This window comes from Neodiprion fabricii, chromosome 2 (assembly GCF_021155785.1).
Source record: "Neodiprion fabricii isolate iyNeoFabr1 chromosome 2, iyNeoFabr1.1, whole genome shotgun sequence".
Lineage (NCBI taxonomy): Eukaryota > Metazoa > Arthropoda > Insecta > Hymenoptera > Diprionidae > Neodiprion > Neodiprion fabricii.
The window spans coordinates 23890895-23905238 of record NC_060240.1 but is presented as its reverse complement, the minus strand read 5'-3'; the positions used below and the strand labels follow the sequence as shown (position 1 = coordinate 23905238).

Sequence of the window (14344 nt, the reverse complement as noted above, 5' to 3'; positions counted from 1 at the left end):
GACAGTAATGTCAGTCAATTTTCGAACACGACCAAAGTGTAACGAAAGTCTAGTGACATTTGTAAAACAAACAGCGCCATCCGACGTCACGTCCGCTAAAACAAACGCGCAAGTGTACACTCCCCACGAAAGTGTAGAAAGTGTAGCTAGCACGAACAAACCTAGTATCTAGTATCTGGAAATCATCGTGGAATGCTGTCAACGTCACAGGTGAGTGAAGTAATGCCATCTACAGTTCTGTAGCATCACCAATACATATGGACAAAATGTCGGCCCAGATGATGATAGTAAGCTCGCCTATCACCACTTGCCACATAACCAACGTAATTAGACAACCTCCCGGAGGTTGCCCGAAGTTTTGCGACGTGAGTTTACTTTGAAATTGAGAGCTTGATTTTTGTCAGCCTCCGGTATAGGTAATGGAAGGTTTTGTCGTGAGATTATCGTAAGAAAAGCAATACTCAATATTACGTGGTTATATCGCTAAAATATTACTGTACACCGTAGTAAAACCAACATTTATCAAGCCGCACAAATTTTGAGATCATGGCGGTACCCACGGCCGGTGTTGGTCAGTATTAACCGTGGTATTAACCACACGTATTTTCGTGATTCATTATTCACACTTGTACATTTTCAATGATCTCCCTGACCATTCTAGAGTCTCACGAACTATCCAATAATCATATTCCCACCTGAAACCAATTACTAATTCCACAATAATGAGTACTAGTCACCTGACAGATCACGTTTTTTCCCTGTCCCCTAATTGCATATCGTTCCTTAGTTCGTAAGTAACCATAGTCGAATGAAGAATATACATAATTTTGCATTTGCGTCTCTTTGACGACCCCCTTTCTCATACTTTACCAGTTCAACCCATCAAATTGTTTAGATCTGTCTTCTCTATGTGTCGTCGTAGTTGACGTATATCTCCGACGTCAAGAATCCACATCGTTGGTATCCACCAAAATGCATCAAACATCTTCCGCTCCATTACACATGTTTTCATTATTTTGTGGTCTAGTATCGTAAACTGCGAGCATTAGTGTTGTAACGTTACCTTTTAGTTGTTCCATATTTGGAAATAACCAAATGTCTTATTTCCTTGATCTTAATCACCGATTCTCCTTATACTTTTCTGATATGCTTTTTAATTTCAGACAAATGTTAGGTATTATCTGATATTTAAAATATGTTATTAACGACGTGCGTAACATTTTCATGTATTTTTGAGCTATAGAAAACGTAGTGGCACACAGTGGCCTTCCGTCCAGTTTTATTTTTTATGGATATGTTGGTTTTGTATGAAACTAGATCAGAGTATAGGAAATGGCATGTCCTAATTCCCAGTATGCTTGACTAATTAAATTTTAATTGCATTACAATTTTGCACAATTATTTATCTAGCAACTAAGCTACAAATGCTACAATCTGTACCCACGTCATTTACCATCGACGATATCATTTTCATTTATACAACATTGTCAATTCAACTGGTGGAGAATAATGTATAAAAATTTCTATATAATAAAAGTTGTCTAACTTTTAAATTATTCTAAATTTCGTTTGTTTTAATTGTAATATAAGGCGGTAATTTGTACAGAGTTGTAAATGAAAAGCTCAATTGATCATGTAGAAACTAAAATAGTACAAACCATTAGAGCCTGTATATAACTGATTATCTTTCAGGATTAATTACTTGCAAATGACGCTATCAAATTCAGTAAAATTTATATATAGAACTAAATGTATCTTACTTAAACTTCTTCCAAAATTTTTAAGTCATTGTCTTATAAACGACTAAACATCCAATGATCTTGCAGACGCATTTCTTGTATCATCTACTCAAAAATCAATACAAATAAAAATCTCAAATGTCTTAAATGGTGCAATTGAAGTCAATCAATGTGAGTGTAATAAACACAATTGCCCCTAAGGGGTCTGAAGTTTCGAGGATTTATGAAAACAAATATACAACCAACTTTTCGACACCAACTTGCTTGACCAACTTTTAGAAAAATGATATCACATATTTTTCTATGTGTACTAACTTTGGAAAAATCTGTCTTACTAACTGAAGAAGTTTTGTAAAACAATTACCCTTATATAAGCCCATTGTTATATACGTTATGAAAATGGTCAGAAATTGAGAAAATTTCATTTTGACACAAAAGAGTTTGAAAACTGGAAATTTAAATTACACCGAAAAAAATTATATCATCAACAATTTCAGAAAGATAAAGTGTAAAGTTTAAAGTCACAAGCTTAGAATTTTGTAAGACAACTTTAGAGTTGCCCGGTAACTAGAGCCAGTAATTTATCTTTAATGAACCATAGAGAATTCATTTTTTCATGAACAAAATGAACTATGTATGTATCATTTGAGATAAATAAATTTTACCATATGTTTTCTTGCTTATGTTGCAGCATAGCGAGTTATCTATAGTTAACCTTGTAACATGTCTTGCCGGGTTATTAAGTAACTAAAACATCCGACAGTGTTGGTTAATAAGGTAAACAATAGGTATCTCGTCACTCTGCAACGTAAGCAACACAATGCTCAGTACGCTTTTGGTGGTGAAAAAACTATGGAGTTAGCAATTAGGTTATTCTACCTGACATTTGTTACATATTTCTATGTGAAAATTACGTTTTCACTGAAATTCACCTCGATTAACTTTACTTGCATGTTTTTTGCATGTTAAAAAAATAGCTATATTGTAACTTGAGAATTTCAAAAATGCGATGTACAATGTGCTCTGACAATAGTGCCGCTTCCCCTATTTTGAGCTCGAGTGCTTCCCTCACTCATGGCCAAGCTCTTCGACTTTTACAAAAGTACCCTATGCTAAGTGCTTTGTGACAGTATTGAAAGAGAGTGATTGAAATGTTGTTGTCACTGCTTCACATCGAGAGTGAGGGTACTGCTTTTTTTCGCAAATTTATTCCCTATCACCGGTATTATTGAAACAGCGAGCTGTACTTGTTTCACAACTGCAGTGACTACATTTTTCTATAACTGAAAGTTAATGATTCACATTTGACCCTAGTCTTGTTATGTTGACTTAACACCAATTTCAACCCGATCTCGTTATTCATAATTTTAGCTTCCAACTGTTTTTCTAATAAAACGATATACAACTTTGCGTAGTGTTACTGGAAATTCTTAAATATTCCCATGAAGATTTGTGAATATGTAGTGATGCTAAGATTTATTAATCCTCAGTTACATAAACACCAATAAGAGGATGTAAATATCTTACTGTGTAATGATTTACTGTAAATGTGAATTTGTCAGCCTCAACGAGCTATCGCCTTATGTTTCAGTTGTCCCTAGAAATTTCCGCTTACTCGAGGAGCTAGAACAAGGGCAAAAAGGTGTTGGCGATGGAACTATTAGTTGGGGTTTAGAGAACGACGATGATATGACCTTAACACATTGGACTGGAATGATAATTGGACCACCGAGAGTGAGTGGACATTGATTAGTGATAATTTGTTAGTCAACGGGAGAACATTTTTAAAGCAAAAAACTCTGTGACTGATAATAAGAATTTACCTGCAGGATAATAGATATGTTACAATCCAATAAGTTGCGGTATTAAAAGCCAACCATACCTGCTTCTTTTCGCAATTGTAGATCAAATAGCAAATGGCATTTTACACCAAACGAGATGGCAGCTAAAACAGCTCAAGTATAATTTCACTTCCAACTAAATTCCAATAACTGATAATTTAACCTACGAAAATCTCTTGCATGTGCGCATACAGTAATGTTCCGTAATAGTCAACCCCTCAACAGTCAACTCACACTTCTTCTCACAGAACCCCGAAATCGGCCACTGATGCTCTGCTTCCATAGTACGCTTATAAAAATATGCGCACAACTGAATTTCGTAGCACTCAAGTGTATGGCAGTTACAAAACTTAAAAAATAATAACGTAACCTACACGAAGTAATCAAATTAATACAGGTGCTGCATAACCTGAAACAAATCATGAATGTTCACTTCTTTCAAGTTTTGAATCTGTCTGAAAAAAAAAAATTCACAGATATCAAATTTAGTTGATAAGTATGTTCCTAAAGTTACTATTAGGCCGTACTCTTACCCTAAGTGGTGCTCTGTCAAACTTATTAATTCGCTTGGAGAGAAACAGAAGTATTACAGGCTGTATAAGATGTTTGATTCCCAATATTATTAAAAGTTATTTAAAGAAAAGCGATCCTTGCGTAAGATGATATGTGCTCGTGATGAAAATATTCACATCCGTAACATCGAGGATGAGAATGAACAGAGAATGACTCTGTTGTTGGTGACCTTTAGTATTTTTTTCATTCTTATCAACTCGATTGATAACAGTCGGTCCTTGCCCTCCTTAATGTGTTACGGTACTGAAGTTGCCAAAGAGGGGCATGAAATTGTCGAGTTATTCGAGAATTTCGTGCTAAAAAGTTTGGTAATGTTTATTTTATAAGTAATCTCTCATCTACAAATTGTAATTTTTATCATCCTAATTGTTTCAATACTCTCCAGTTTAATGAATGTGAGGTGTTAAAGACTATTTCTGACGTAAATGGAACTTCCTGTGCGGGCCTAGATGGGGTTCACCCATTATTAGTCGAAAGGTGTGCATCTTTGTTTATCCCTATCCTAATACGAGTTTTTAACTTGTCTTTGGTGCTTGGGTTTTTTCTAGTCTGTTGGATGCAGTGCTTTGTCACGCCACTGTTTAAGAGGGAGAATCGCTAACAATTATTGGCCTATTAGTAAATGTAATATATTCTGTAAGCTATTCGATAATTTAGTTTAGAGTTACAATCATTTACGCCGTTTTTCCATAAATTTATTATGCCTGAGTAGCTTGGATTTTCGTCCGGGCGTTCCACAGCAATAAATCTTGGTATCCACACTGACCACATTACCTTTAGTTTATATGATGGTAATACAGTTGACTCTGGTTACACTGACCTCACCACCACTTTTGATGTTTTTAACAAGGAATTACTTGTGAGGAAGCTTGCAGCTTGCAGTATAGTGGGGTCATTTCTCCACTGGGTCGAATAATTTCTTAGTGTAGGGTTCAGTTTGCTAAAGTTTTAAACTTTATATCCTTAGCTATTCTGGTTACTTCTGGAGTAGGGTAACGTACACACCTGGATCCTCTGTTATTCCTTATCTACAGTGATATTAATCTGATTTTTAAGTCTGCCAAATTCCTATACTTTGCTGATGAGGGCAAGATTCTTAGGGTCATTGCAAATCCTAATGACAGGATTCTCATGCAGGAACTAAACCGCATGTTCTATTGGTTTGGCCGTAATGGGTTAATTTGCAATGTTGATAAATGTTTTGTCTTACATTTGGCAAACACTTGTCAACTTCTGACATAAGCTATTATAAACTCGGCAATTCGACTTTGAAGCAGGTGAAAGAAGCGAAGGACCTGGGGGTTTACTTTGACAGTAGAATGACATTTAACAAATATCTTGACTACGTTGTCTCCAAATCTGTTAGGAAGATCAACATCGTCAAGTGATTATTTGTATTGGTCATAAATGATATTACCTTCCTTACCCTATAATATTTGTTCATCTTTCCCGGTTTGTTTTATTGTCGAGTTATCTGGAGGCCCTTGGCCTACACTGTTATCAATAAACTTGAGAAACTAAATCATTATTTTTGTGATTTGTGGCGTATAGGATCGGGAAGTACCATGCATTTTTGAGATCATGACTATAGTAACACTGCATTTTTTGTTTTTAAAATTTTGAATAATAATATTGATTGTAGCGAAGTATTACGTAAGTTCTGTTTCTTCGTTCTAAATCGTCTATTGCGACACAACAATTTGTATTTCTACTCTAATTACAATCATGATTCTCGCTTGTCTATTTATACGCTTTCTTTGCTGTGTACAATAATGTTGATTGTCTGGAGGTAATTCTATTTTGTTTCCCTCTCTCATCAATCCCAAAAACTGTTTTTGTATAAGTAATGATTGCAAATGTATTATTTTTTTGTTTATTATTTTCAGTTTTCTCTTCCATATACCACCACATAACAGTTTTTGTTTCCGTTTTGTACTAATGTAAAAGGGTGCTGTTGTCTGAATCGAACAGTATTTATTCCTAGAGTACAATAAAAAGTTATCATAGGACTAAATAATTTTTTAACGTAAAGTCGTACTTATGCGTGCACTTTGTAATTGACAATCAGCATGTGGTTGTATATATTGGGTCAAACTGAATTACTATTCTTTCGCCCAATCAGCAGCTTTCAAAATTCGTAAATTAAATTTACGCTGGTAATATAGTTTTTAATAACTGCAAGAATGCTTAAATTACAAATGTGATTATGCGTGCAGTCCCAATTTCCATGTATCCAGATGATTTCTTGACTGTAGCTACGCTTTCTTTGGGTGATACATCTTTGTTTTCATCAGTCTCATTCTCCTTATATTCTTCCACGTTTATCTCTTCAGCAGCCATGTCATCAGTAATTTCCCCCAACATGCTGTTTATAATTTTGGTGTCAGTTGAACATGGCCATCCTGGCTCTGCTGCATCTTCATTTAGCCATGTGTGTTCTCGATAGAATAGCCTTCGTAATCTCAGACCATGTTTGGCATACTCATATGAGTTCCTCACCGTCAAATAAGGCAGAATTATCTGAAGAATCTCTTTTATCAGTAAGGTAGGAAAACATCTCTATACCTCTCTGGGAAAAGATCTCCATCCAGGTATTTTTGTGACCGTTTTAAATAAAGAGAAACTTTGTGGGATCCACTTGCATTGGCACACACCATTATAATAACACGATCCTATATCACCTTACACCCTGGAGCAGATATCTCAAATTGTCCTGCCAATGTCTAAGGTGGTACGGTTTTCCACAAGAGACCAGTCTCATCTGCGTTGTAGACGTGATCAAGACAATACTCGTTTTTTAATAGAAATGTAGAAAAAGACTCAATAAGCTCCTGAGTGCTAGCAGAATCAGCTGATAGGTGTTCCCCTTGCATCGTGAAACTACGAATGCCATGATGTTTGTTAAAGCGATCAAGCCAACCGTTATTTATCTTGAACTTATATTCTGCGCCAAAAATTTGTTGGTGGTATATTAAAGCTTTTTCAGTTAGAATCTCCTATAAGACAGGTTGGCCTAAGGTTCTCTGTTGCACGAACCATTCGTAAATTGCTTTTTCGAAACCACTATTTTCGAAGTTTGAGATTTTCTTCTTCGTTATACGTCCATGCTGCTCTTGAAGGAAGCGGTGCTGGTGATTTATGTTTTTTCTAGTTTTTTTTTTACTTTTGTCACAATCAATCTTTTGATACCGTAATCACGCGCTATCTTATGGCCCGACTCACCAGTATTCAACCAATTAATAATTTTTCTTGCTCATCCATGGTCAGCCTTCTTCTTTTCCTTTGTTTCCAAAAATTATTGGCTATATTGGGAAACTAGAAGTGTGTTCTCATATAGATGTGTAAAATGTGGCGTGATCTTTGCATGAAAATTTCATTCTTTTTCAAGGACTCATAGTTCGAGAAAAAGTAACAAAGTGAGATTACATTGGATAAGGTTCATTTTTTCTGCAGACTGTAATATACTTTTGATATTTCCCTAATACCTCCGACGGAGCCACAGTTTGGTATAATAGCAAAAAAAACAAATTAATCAACTTACTTTCAATTATTTATATTCTTCCACGATCATACTTTTTTAATTCCATTTGACCACTCGCTGCAGTGGGTATGTAAATATGGATGTGCATATGTTCGGCGTGACTTGGCGTTTGGTTTCTGTAGTCAGTGGCGCGTCGGGGGCTTACTAGACTGTGTGTATGTGAGAGTTTCGACTATTGGGGTGGATATGCAAACTATTGAGGGGCTTGAAGGCCCCAATGAGTTGACTATTGTGAGGCATTACTGTGTAGCAAAATGGAATAAATATGGTGGGTTACTTGTGGAAAAAAAACGCAAATCCTCTAAATAACAATTAACGGTTTTTTGTATAAGCACAATATTGAAACTTGTTGGCAAGTGTGCATATAATACATAGGGTAAACTACCTATGCCAGTATGGATGTACACGGCTGTCTGTTTGGCTTGATGTACATATGATATATCTTATTCGCAAAATAAACTTTCTTACACAGTGAAGACTAAAATATGCGTAGGTATTGCATCGTGTGTACTCCACTTGCCAACAAGTGCCAATGTTGTGCTTATGCGACAAACTATTAATTGTAAGTTAAGATGCACATGAAAAACAAATTCAGAACCAGGTGATGAAAAATACACGTCAATGTGATAAGAATGGTCAGGTGGTATAGTGGGCTAAGTCTGCAGCGAAGCAAACATAAATGCCAGGTTTGATTCTCGTTTTTTGAATTTTTCTAGTTGGCTAAAATTTTTGAATTTACCACCTACATATATGAATAACGTGATAATTTCATAACTGTTAGTACTTTTCAAAAATTTGTTTTTTGGATAAATTTCAGAATACATTGGAATTAAACAAGTTAAATTGTTGGCAATTGATGACTATATTCTCATGATGACTGGAAATTTTTTTTATGCTAAAGTTATAATCCAGAGGTATTCAATTATACCATATTATTATACTTTATGTATGAAGTTGTAACAATACAGCTTCGACTGACATATTACTGACAATTAATCACTCATTAATTTGTCCATGTGAAGGTGAATCAAAACTTATGCATTGGTCAATTTTTTAAAGGGCAATACTTCTCTCACAGAATGAGCTAAAAAATGTTTAAAACAAAAAAAGAGATGATGGAAATCACAAAGCAAATTCATGTTGAAATCAACACGAATCGCGACAGTGAAAATACCTAGGTAAACGTAAGAGAGATGTATTAATTAATACGAATTTTTTTTCTCGTCATGTTAATGTCTGAATTCATGAAACACCATTGCGTTTAATTGTTTACAGCTCATTGGCAAGTAAATCAATATTCACAATCACGTTTTAAAAAGAACTTTTTTTCTTTTTTTTTTTTCCTGATGCTATATTCTGGTATTAATGAACTTTAATTCTTGGCAAATGCACTCATACTGGATAGGCAAATTTCTATGAACATATATATTGCTTAGAAGAAATGAATAGCCAACTCAAAGCATTGTTTTAAACGTGATTGATAGGGTACTATGATAGGGTTAAAAATTTGGGTTTCTCATCTCAAAGTATATCACTTAAGCTGTTATTTGAGTTAAATAAAAATACTTTTGGCTCTACTGTGGATGCTGTATTCTCTAAATTTGAATAACTACATAAATTTCTCGTGTTTCACCAACATTCTTTTTATGGCTTATTCTATCAAAAACTGCTGAAGAAATATCAATTTTTAGAAATTAGTAATCTTAATAGAGCCATCCACTCCTTCAAAGTCATTCTAACATGTCAAACTTAATGCCAATCTTGTAAAGTGGAAAATGTATTCGTATCATGGCGTTGTCAAATATGAAAAAACAAAATATTTCTTAGTTTTAAGATGGATTAAATCTGAGCTGCATTACCAAAAAGTTTAATTGCAAATTTAACCTCAAACTTTAAATTAAAACCAAAAAACAACTTTTGTAATTGAGCAACCGACAATGAGAAAGTAAATACAGAATGTTTGCATAAGCTCATGGCATGGAATCTAGAAAATACCCTTAGCAAATTGCGTATAAGACTTGCTGTACATACAAAAGATATTTTATAACTCGCTTAGCTTTCAGAACATTATAAGAATCTAGATGTGAAAGTACAAGAGTTACGACCAGTTAAAAGTCGTTGAAGATTTACAAAATTAATATCTTAATAAGAAAGGTATCGCACCCACCCTAAAGGTGTATATTTTTTATAAATTTAACTTTCGGAGAGCTGGTCTGGCTCTTTTTGGAGTCAGCAGTTAACGAGGAAACTGTAGTAAATATGCCTAAATCATATCTCTTAAAAAATATCGAACTTCAAGGGAAAAATTTCAGCTCTCTAAAGGTTGATACACCCAACAGTAAATATCTTGAAAGGTGGAGTAAAACTACAACCGTAGTACACAAATTTTAATCCAACTCGCAAACCTGACCCGCAATATACATTTTAAAAATAATACTCCGCTCTTCTGCACCACACAGTGGTGATCCCCTTTAAATAATGGTCATAGATACAAAAGTGAATTGCAACATTCTTTTTTTCAGACACCTTATGAAAATAGAATGTATAGTTTAAAAATTGACTGTGGTCAAAGATATCCGGACGATGCGCCTACTGTAAGATTCTTAAGTCGAATCAACATGAACTGTATTAACAGTACTACTGGTGCAGTAAGTATTCATTCTCAAACTACCCACATACTTTTAGAATTTAGAAATCGTACTCTGGTTGTTGGATGGGTTTCAAAGTAATGCACTCACAGTCAGAGTAGAGACCAATGAAGCTCTCTCGATTCGTTGGTGTTCTGTATTTTTACGGTAATTTCATTTATTTATAAAAAGAATGTTTTATGTTTTCGCTTGAAATATGTACTTCAACTTTGATATATCGAATAATAAAACAGTGGTTACTTTGTTTCACTACCATCGTCTTTTCTTACAAAGTAGCACAAATAAATAACTAAACTGCTTGTTACTTTATTGTGATTCTGAAATACTAAAAATGAAGATTTGAAATTTTTACACATACAAGTAAAGTTTGTTTGTGTATGCGTACTGATGTATTTTCAGTTTTCCAGCTTAGTACAAACATTGCAATTTGAGAATTTGTAAGATATGTATAATAATTCTAAAATATGTTTCATACTGAAACATTAAACGAGCATTTTTTACTGAATTTAATTACACTATCAAACACTACTTTATTTCACTCAAATTATCTTAACTTTTTATTATGTTAATATCAGTTTTCTAACCACAGAAGGGTGTAATATTCATTAACTATTCAAATTGACAATGACATTTTGACTCCCGAGAACACCTTTTACAAAGTTTTTCTCGTCAAATTTTATCTAGTTTTCATTAAATGTTAATACAACTTTAGAAAACTACAAAATGCAAGTTTTTCTCAGTTTTTAGTTCAAACATCGATGAAATTGCAAACAAATTCTATTTTTGAGACTGATTGTGAGTTCAATATGTTTCATATTTAAAGTAGGAAACATTGTGACTATATTGTATTTCTAATAATTACTTGAAAAAAATCTTTTTTTTTTTGTACATACTTTCGCAAAATATACCTTGGCTGGAAATTTTTTAGTATTGGAAACCAAGAAATCAAATTTTGGATCTGGGATCACATTCCTCAGCTTCGAAGAATAAGCATTTGTCACATTTTACAAGTAATTGTTATCGCTAAACCAGTTTCAAATTCGTATTTCTGTCACAATTAAGTTGAAAAATATAATATTTGGTAGATCTTTTTGCATATTATTAAAGGAAGTTGAAAAAATCAGCCTGTTATAGGATATAGGCATGAATTGATGTAACATTTGGTAGGAAACGACCTTGATAATTTGCGGTGTTCGTAAACTGACAACTACTTTGCGACGTGAAAGAAAATGGTAGCTGAAGCAAGGCAAATAAAATTATTCATTTAGTTCGTGAAATTGACTTGTGCATATGTATCGATGCATATAGCATAAAAACTCGCCTGAATTTTACCGTGGATCGCCTCTGCTCGATAAATGTCAAACATTGGAAGTATATTTACATGGTTTTAAGTTCAAACACTTCAAATGCTACATGATTGATAATGTATCTGAAGTTCCAGTCGATCAAGTTTGATGGAAAATTCAAATTGATGCTAACACTGCCATTAGATGATAAATTTATGAATGGTGAATGTCTGAGCGAAAGTAACCTGGGTTGCTATTTGAAAGTGCAAAATGGTGAAATATTGCATTGAAAATTGCATTGATTTGTTGTTGTATTATTCAATTTCATTTGGATCAAGCTTGATCGACCTAAACTTCAGACACGTGATTTATATTACCTCTTTAAATAAGATGACACATGTTTTGTCATTACCAAAAATCTTTAACTCGAAATTTTATGAAATTCAAATATTATTGTGACAGGTTGATAATCGCAGTGTACCAGTACTTGCAAAGTGGCAACGAGAATACACAATCAAGACTGTACTACAAGAACTTCGACGTCTTATGACACTTAAGGAAAACATGAAACTTTCTCAACCACCGGAAGGCAGTACCTTTTAGCTTAACCAAGCGCATGCTGTTGTCTCTCCCTTTACCGGTAGTACAAGGCAGGCCTTATTAAGTTATAAAAGAGCCCTGCTCTTGGTAATCCCTGGTGAAGTTTATTCAAATGGTACATATTTGCTTGTAAAGATGATATCAGATTCGGATCTTTTTTTTTTTTTTTTTTAAATTTAAATTTAAACTAAGTAATATTAGTAATTATAATACTAATCTTAATAATGATGATGGTAGCAGTTATTGTTTTTAGCCATCGAATAAACCTTATCAATCAGACTTGTATGGTATTTCTTTATATTTGTAGGCGGTAAGTAGCCGGGTTGTATTATTGTTTCCATAACAATTTTATTGTCTTCTCGTCGCCGTTACAATTCTTTATATTTCCTTCCGCAAAGAGGAAAACATAGTTTACTTTTTCGAAACATTAGAGAGCATTGCGGTTTCATGTTCAGACCATAAACAATAAGTAATATATGACAATTTGATGAATGAATATTGACAAACTATGGTTATTTGATAACAATTAGGTACAGCTACAAGATTTAATTTTAACCGAACAAAGAGTGAATATTTGCAACCTAAATTGCACATTTATCTACTTTACAAGATGAATCTATAGTTATTGATTTAACTAGCTAATCTTCGATAGAGTAACAAATGATAGTTTAACTATAATCACAAAAACTGAAAATCAGCACTCTAAAGTAATAATAAAAGAATATAATTGGTAGAGGAAGAAGCCTTTTTAGTAGTTGAGTTTCCTTTTTTTTGTATGTGAATTGCACCATAATGTACCTTTCACATTCTCACGTAAGTTTGCACTTTTTTAAGGTTTATTTTCATCTTTAGTGAATCAGATAATCGAAGTATTTCTCGTTGTACATTCAAATGAACAAATTTCGGTGTAAAGTACTTCTTAGTATTGAATCTTGGTTTTTGGATTTTTTTAAAATGAAACTTGACTATGTTTCACAAGTTTCTATCTTGCGATAAGTGAATAATTTTGTTTTGTAACAATTTATTTTCAATGCATTATTTGTAATGGACCTCGAAAATCAAATTTCATTACAGTGGATTTATTTCATACGTGGTTCGTTTGACTACGAATACAAGTTTTATATATTTATGTTGCTCAATGAAAAGAAACTACGTTTACAATAATAATTCACGTTTTAGTCACATATTACTGGTTTTACTATTTTCGAATATCCGATGATAAAAAGGTAGTTGGTAATCGCTGCTCCTAACTTTAAATATCTCGACATTATCGTTTTACAGCAGTTAGGAAAGTACTTAAGGTGAATGTACTAGTGTCGGCCACTAGTTTTCTTTTTTCTTATCTCCTGCTAGAATTGGATGTACATTTCTTTAACCAGAAAAGTTGTTGATTAAACCGAAACTTATCCATTTCATCCATACCTATCATCTTGTTTTGAAAAATTTTCGTAACCACATATTTTTATAACTAATTACGTACAATGTTTTATTAGTTTATCTATACTTCCATGACATAATTACTTTCTCAATGAGTTGACAGGTAATAAATTTCCATAACGAAATAGCTGTGACCAACCATTAATAGTGGTTAACCACTGAGTGATCATTTACTGAGCCTACTTTTTAAAGTAGCCGACTACTATAGCACATTCCCTCCATATCGGGGGGACTTCAAGAAATCCTAGTGCAGAGATTCCGTGTCAGTCGGAATTGATGAAAATGTATGCATTGAATCACTTGATACCAAAAATCATTGTAAGAAAACACTATATGTACATAAATGTCTTCATCCTTCATCAAAATACATTTAAATAACATACTACTGATACGCATAATTGAAACTTGATATAACATTCGGAGCGATATATAAGCAGTGAATACTGTCTACTTTTGACACTCAACTATACCTGTGCTACTGAACGCTGCTGCTGCTGCGTAATTGCAAGCGAAGGAGTGGCAACTGCTATCTAATATATTTTACAAATTTATTTATTACTCGTTCTTTTACATAAACTACTTTCTTTAGACATTGGTAACTTCGACATGCCAAGAATTGTTTTGGTTGTTCCAAATCATGATTTTGTTAATCGTGGTTATTTTAAGATGGTTTATTCGC

At 33.6% G+C, this 14344-nt stretch overlaps 1 protein-coding gene across 1 annotated transcript; it reads left to right on the top strand.

Moving 5' to 3' along the window:
* The first annotated feature begins 316 nt into the window (after nucleotides 1–316).
* On the top strand, nucleotides 317–12507 carry LOC124176819 (ubiquitin-conjugating enzyme E2 variant 2). The gene is made up of 4 exons (XM_046558550.1): nucleotides 317–571; nucleotides 3331–3473; nucleotides 10217–10342; nucleotides 12091–12507. The coding sequence occupies exons 1-4, from the start codon at nucleotides 547–549 to the stop codon at nucleotides 12229–12231; spliced, it is 435 nt and encodes a 144-aa protein (XP_046414506.1). The 5' UTR covers nucleotides 317–546; the 3' UTR covers nucleotides 12232–12507.
* The last annotated feature ends 1837 nt before the right edge of the window (nucleotides 12508–14344 follow it).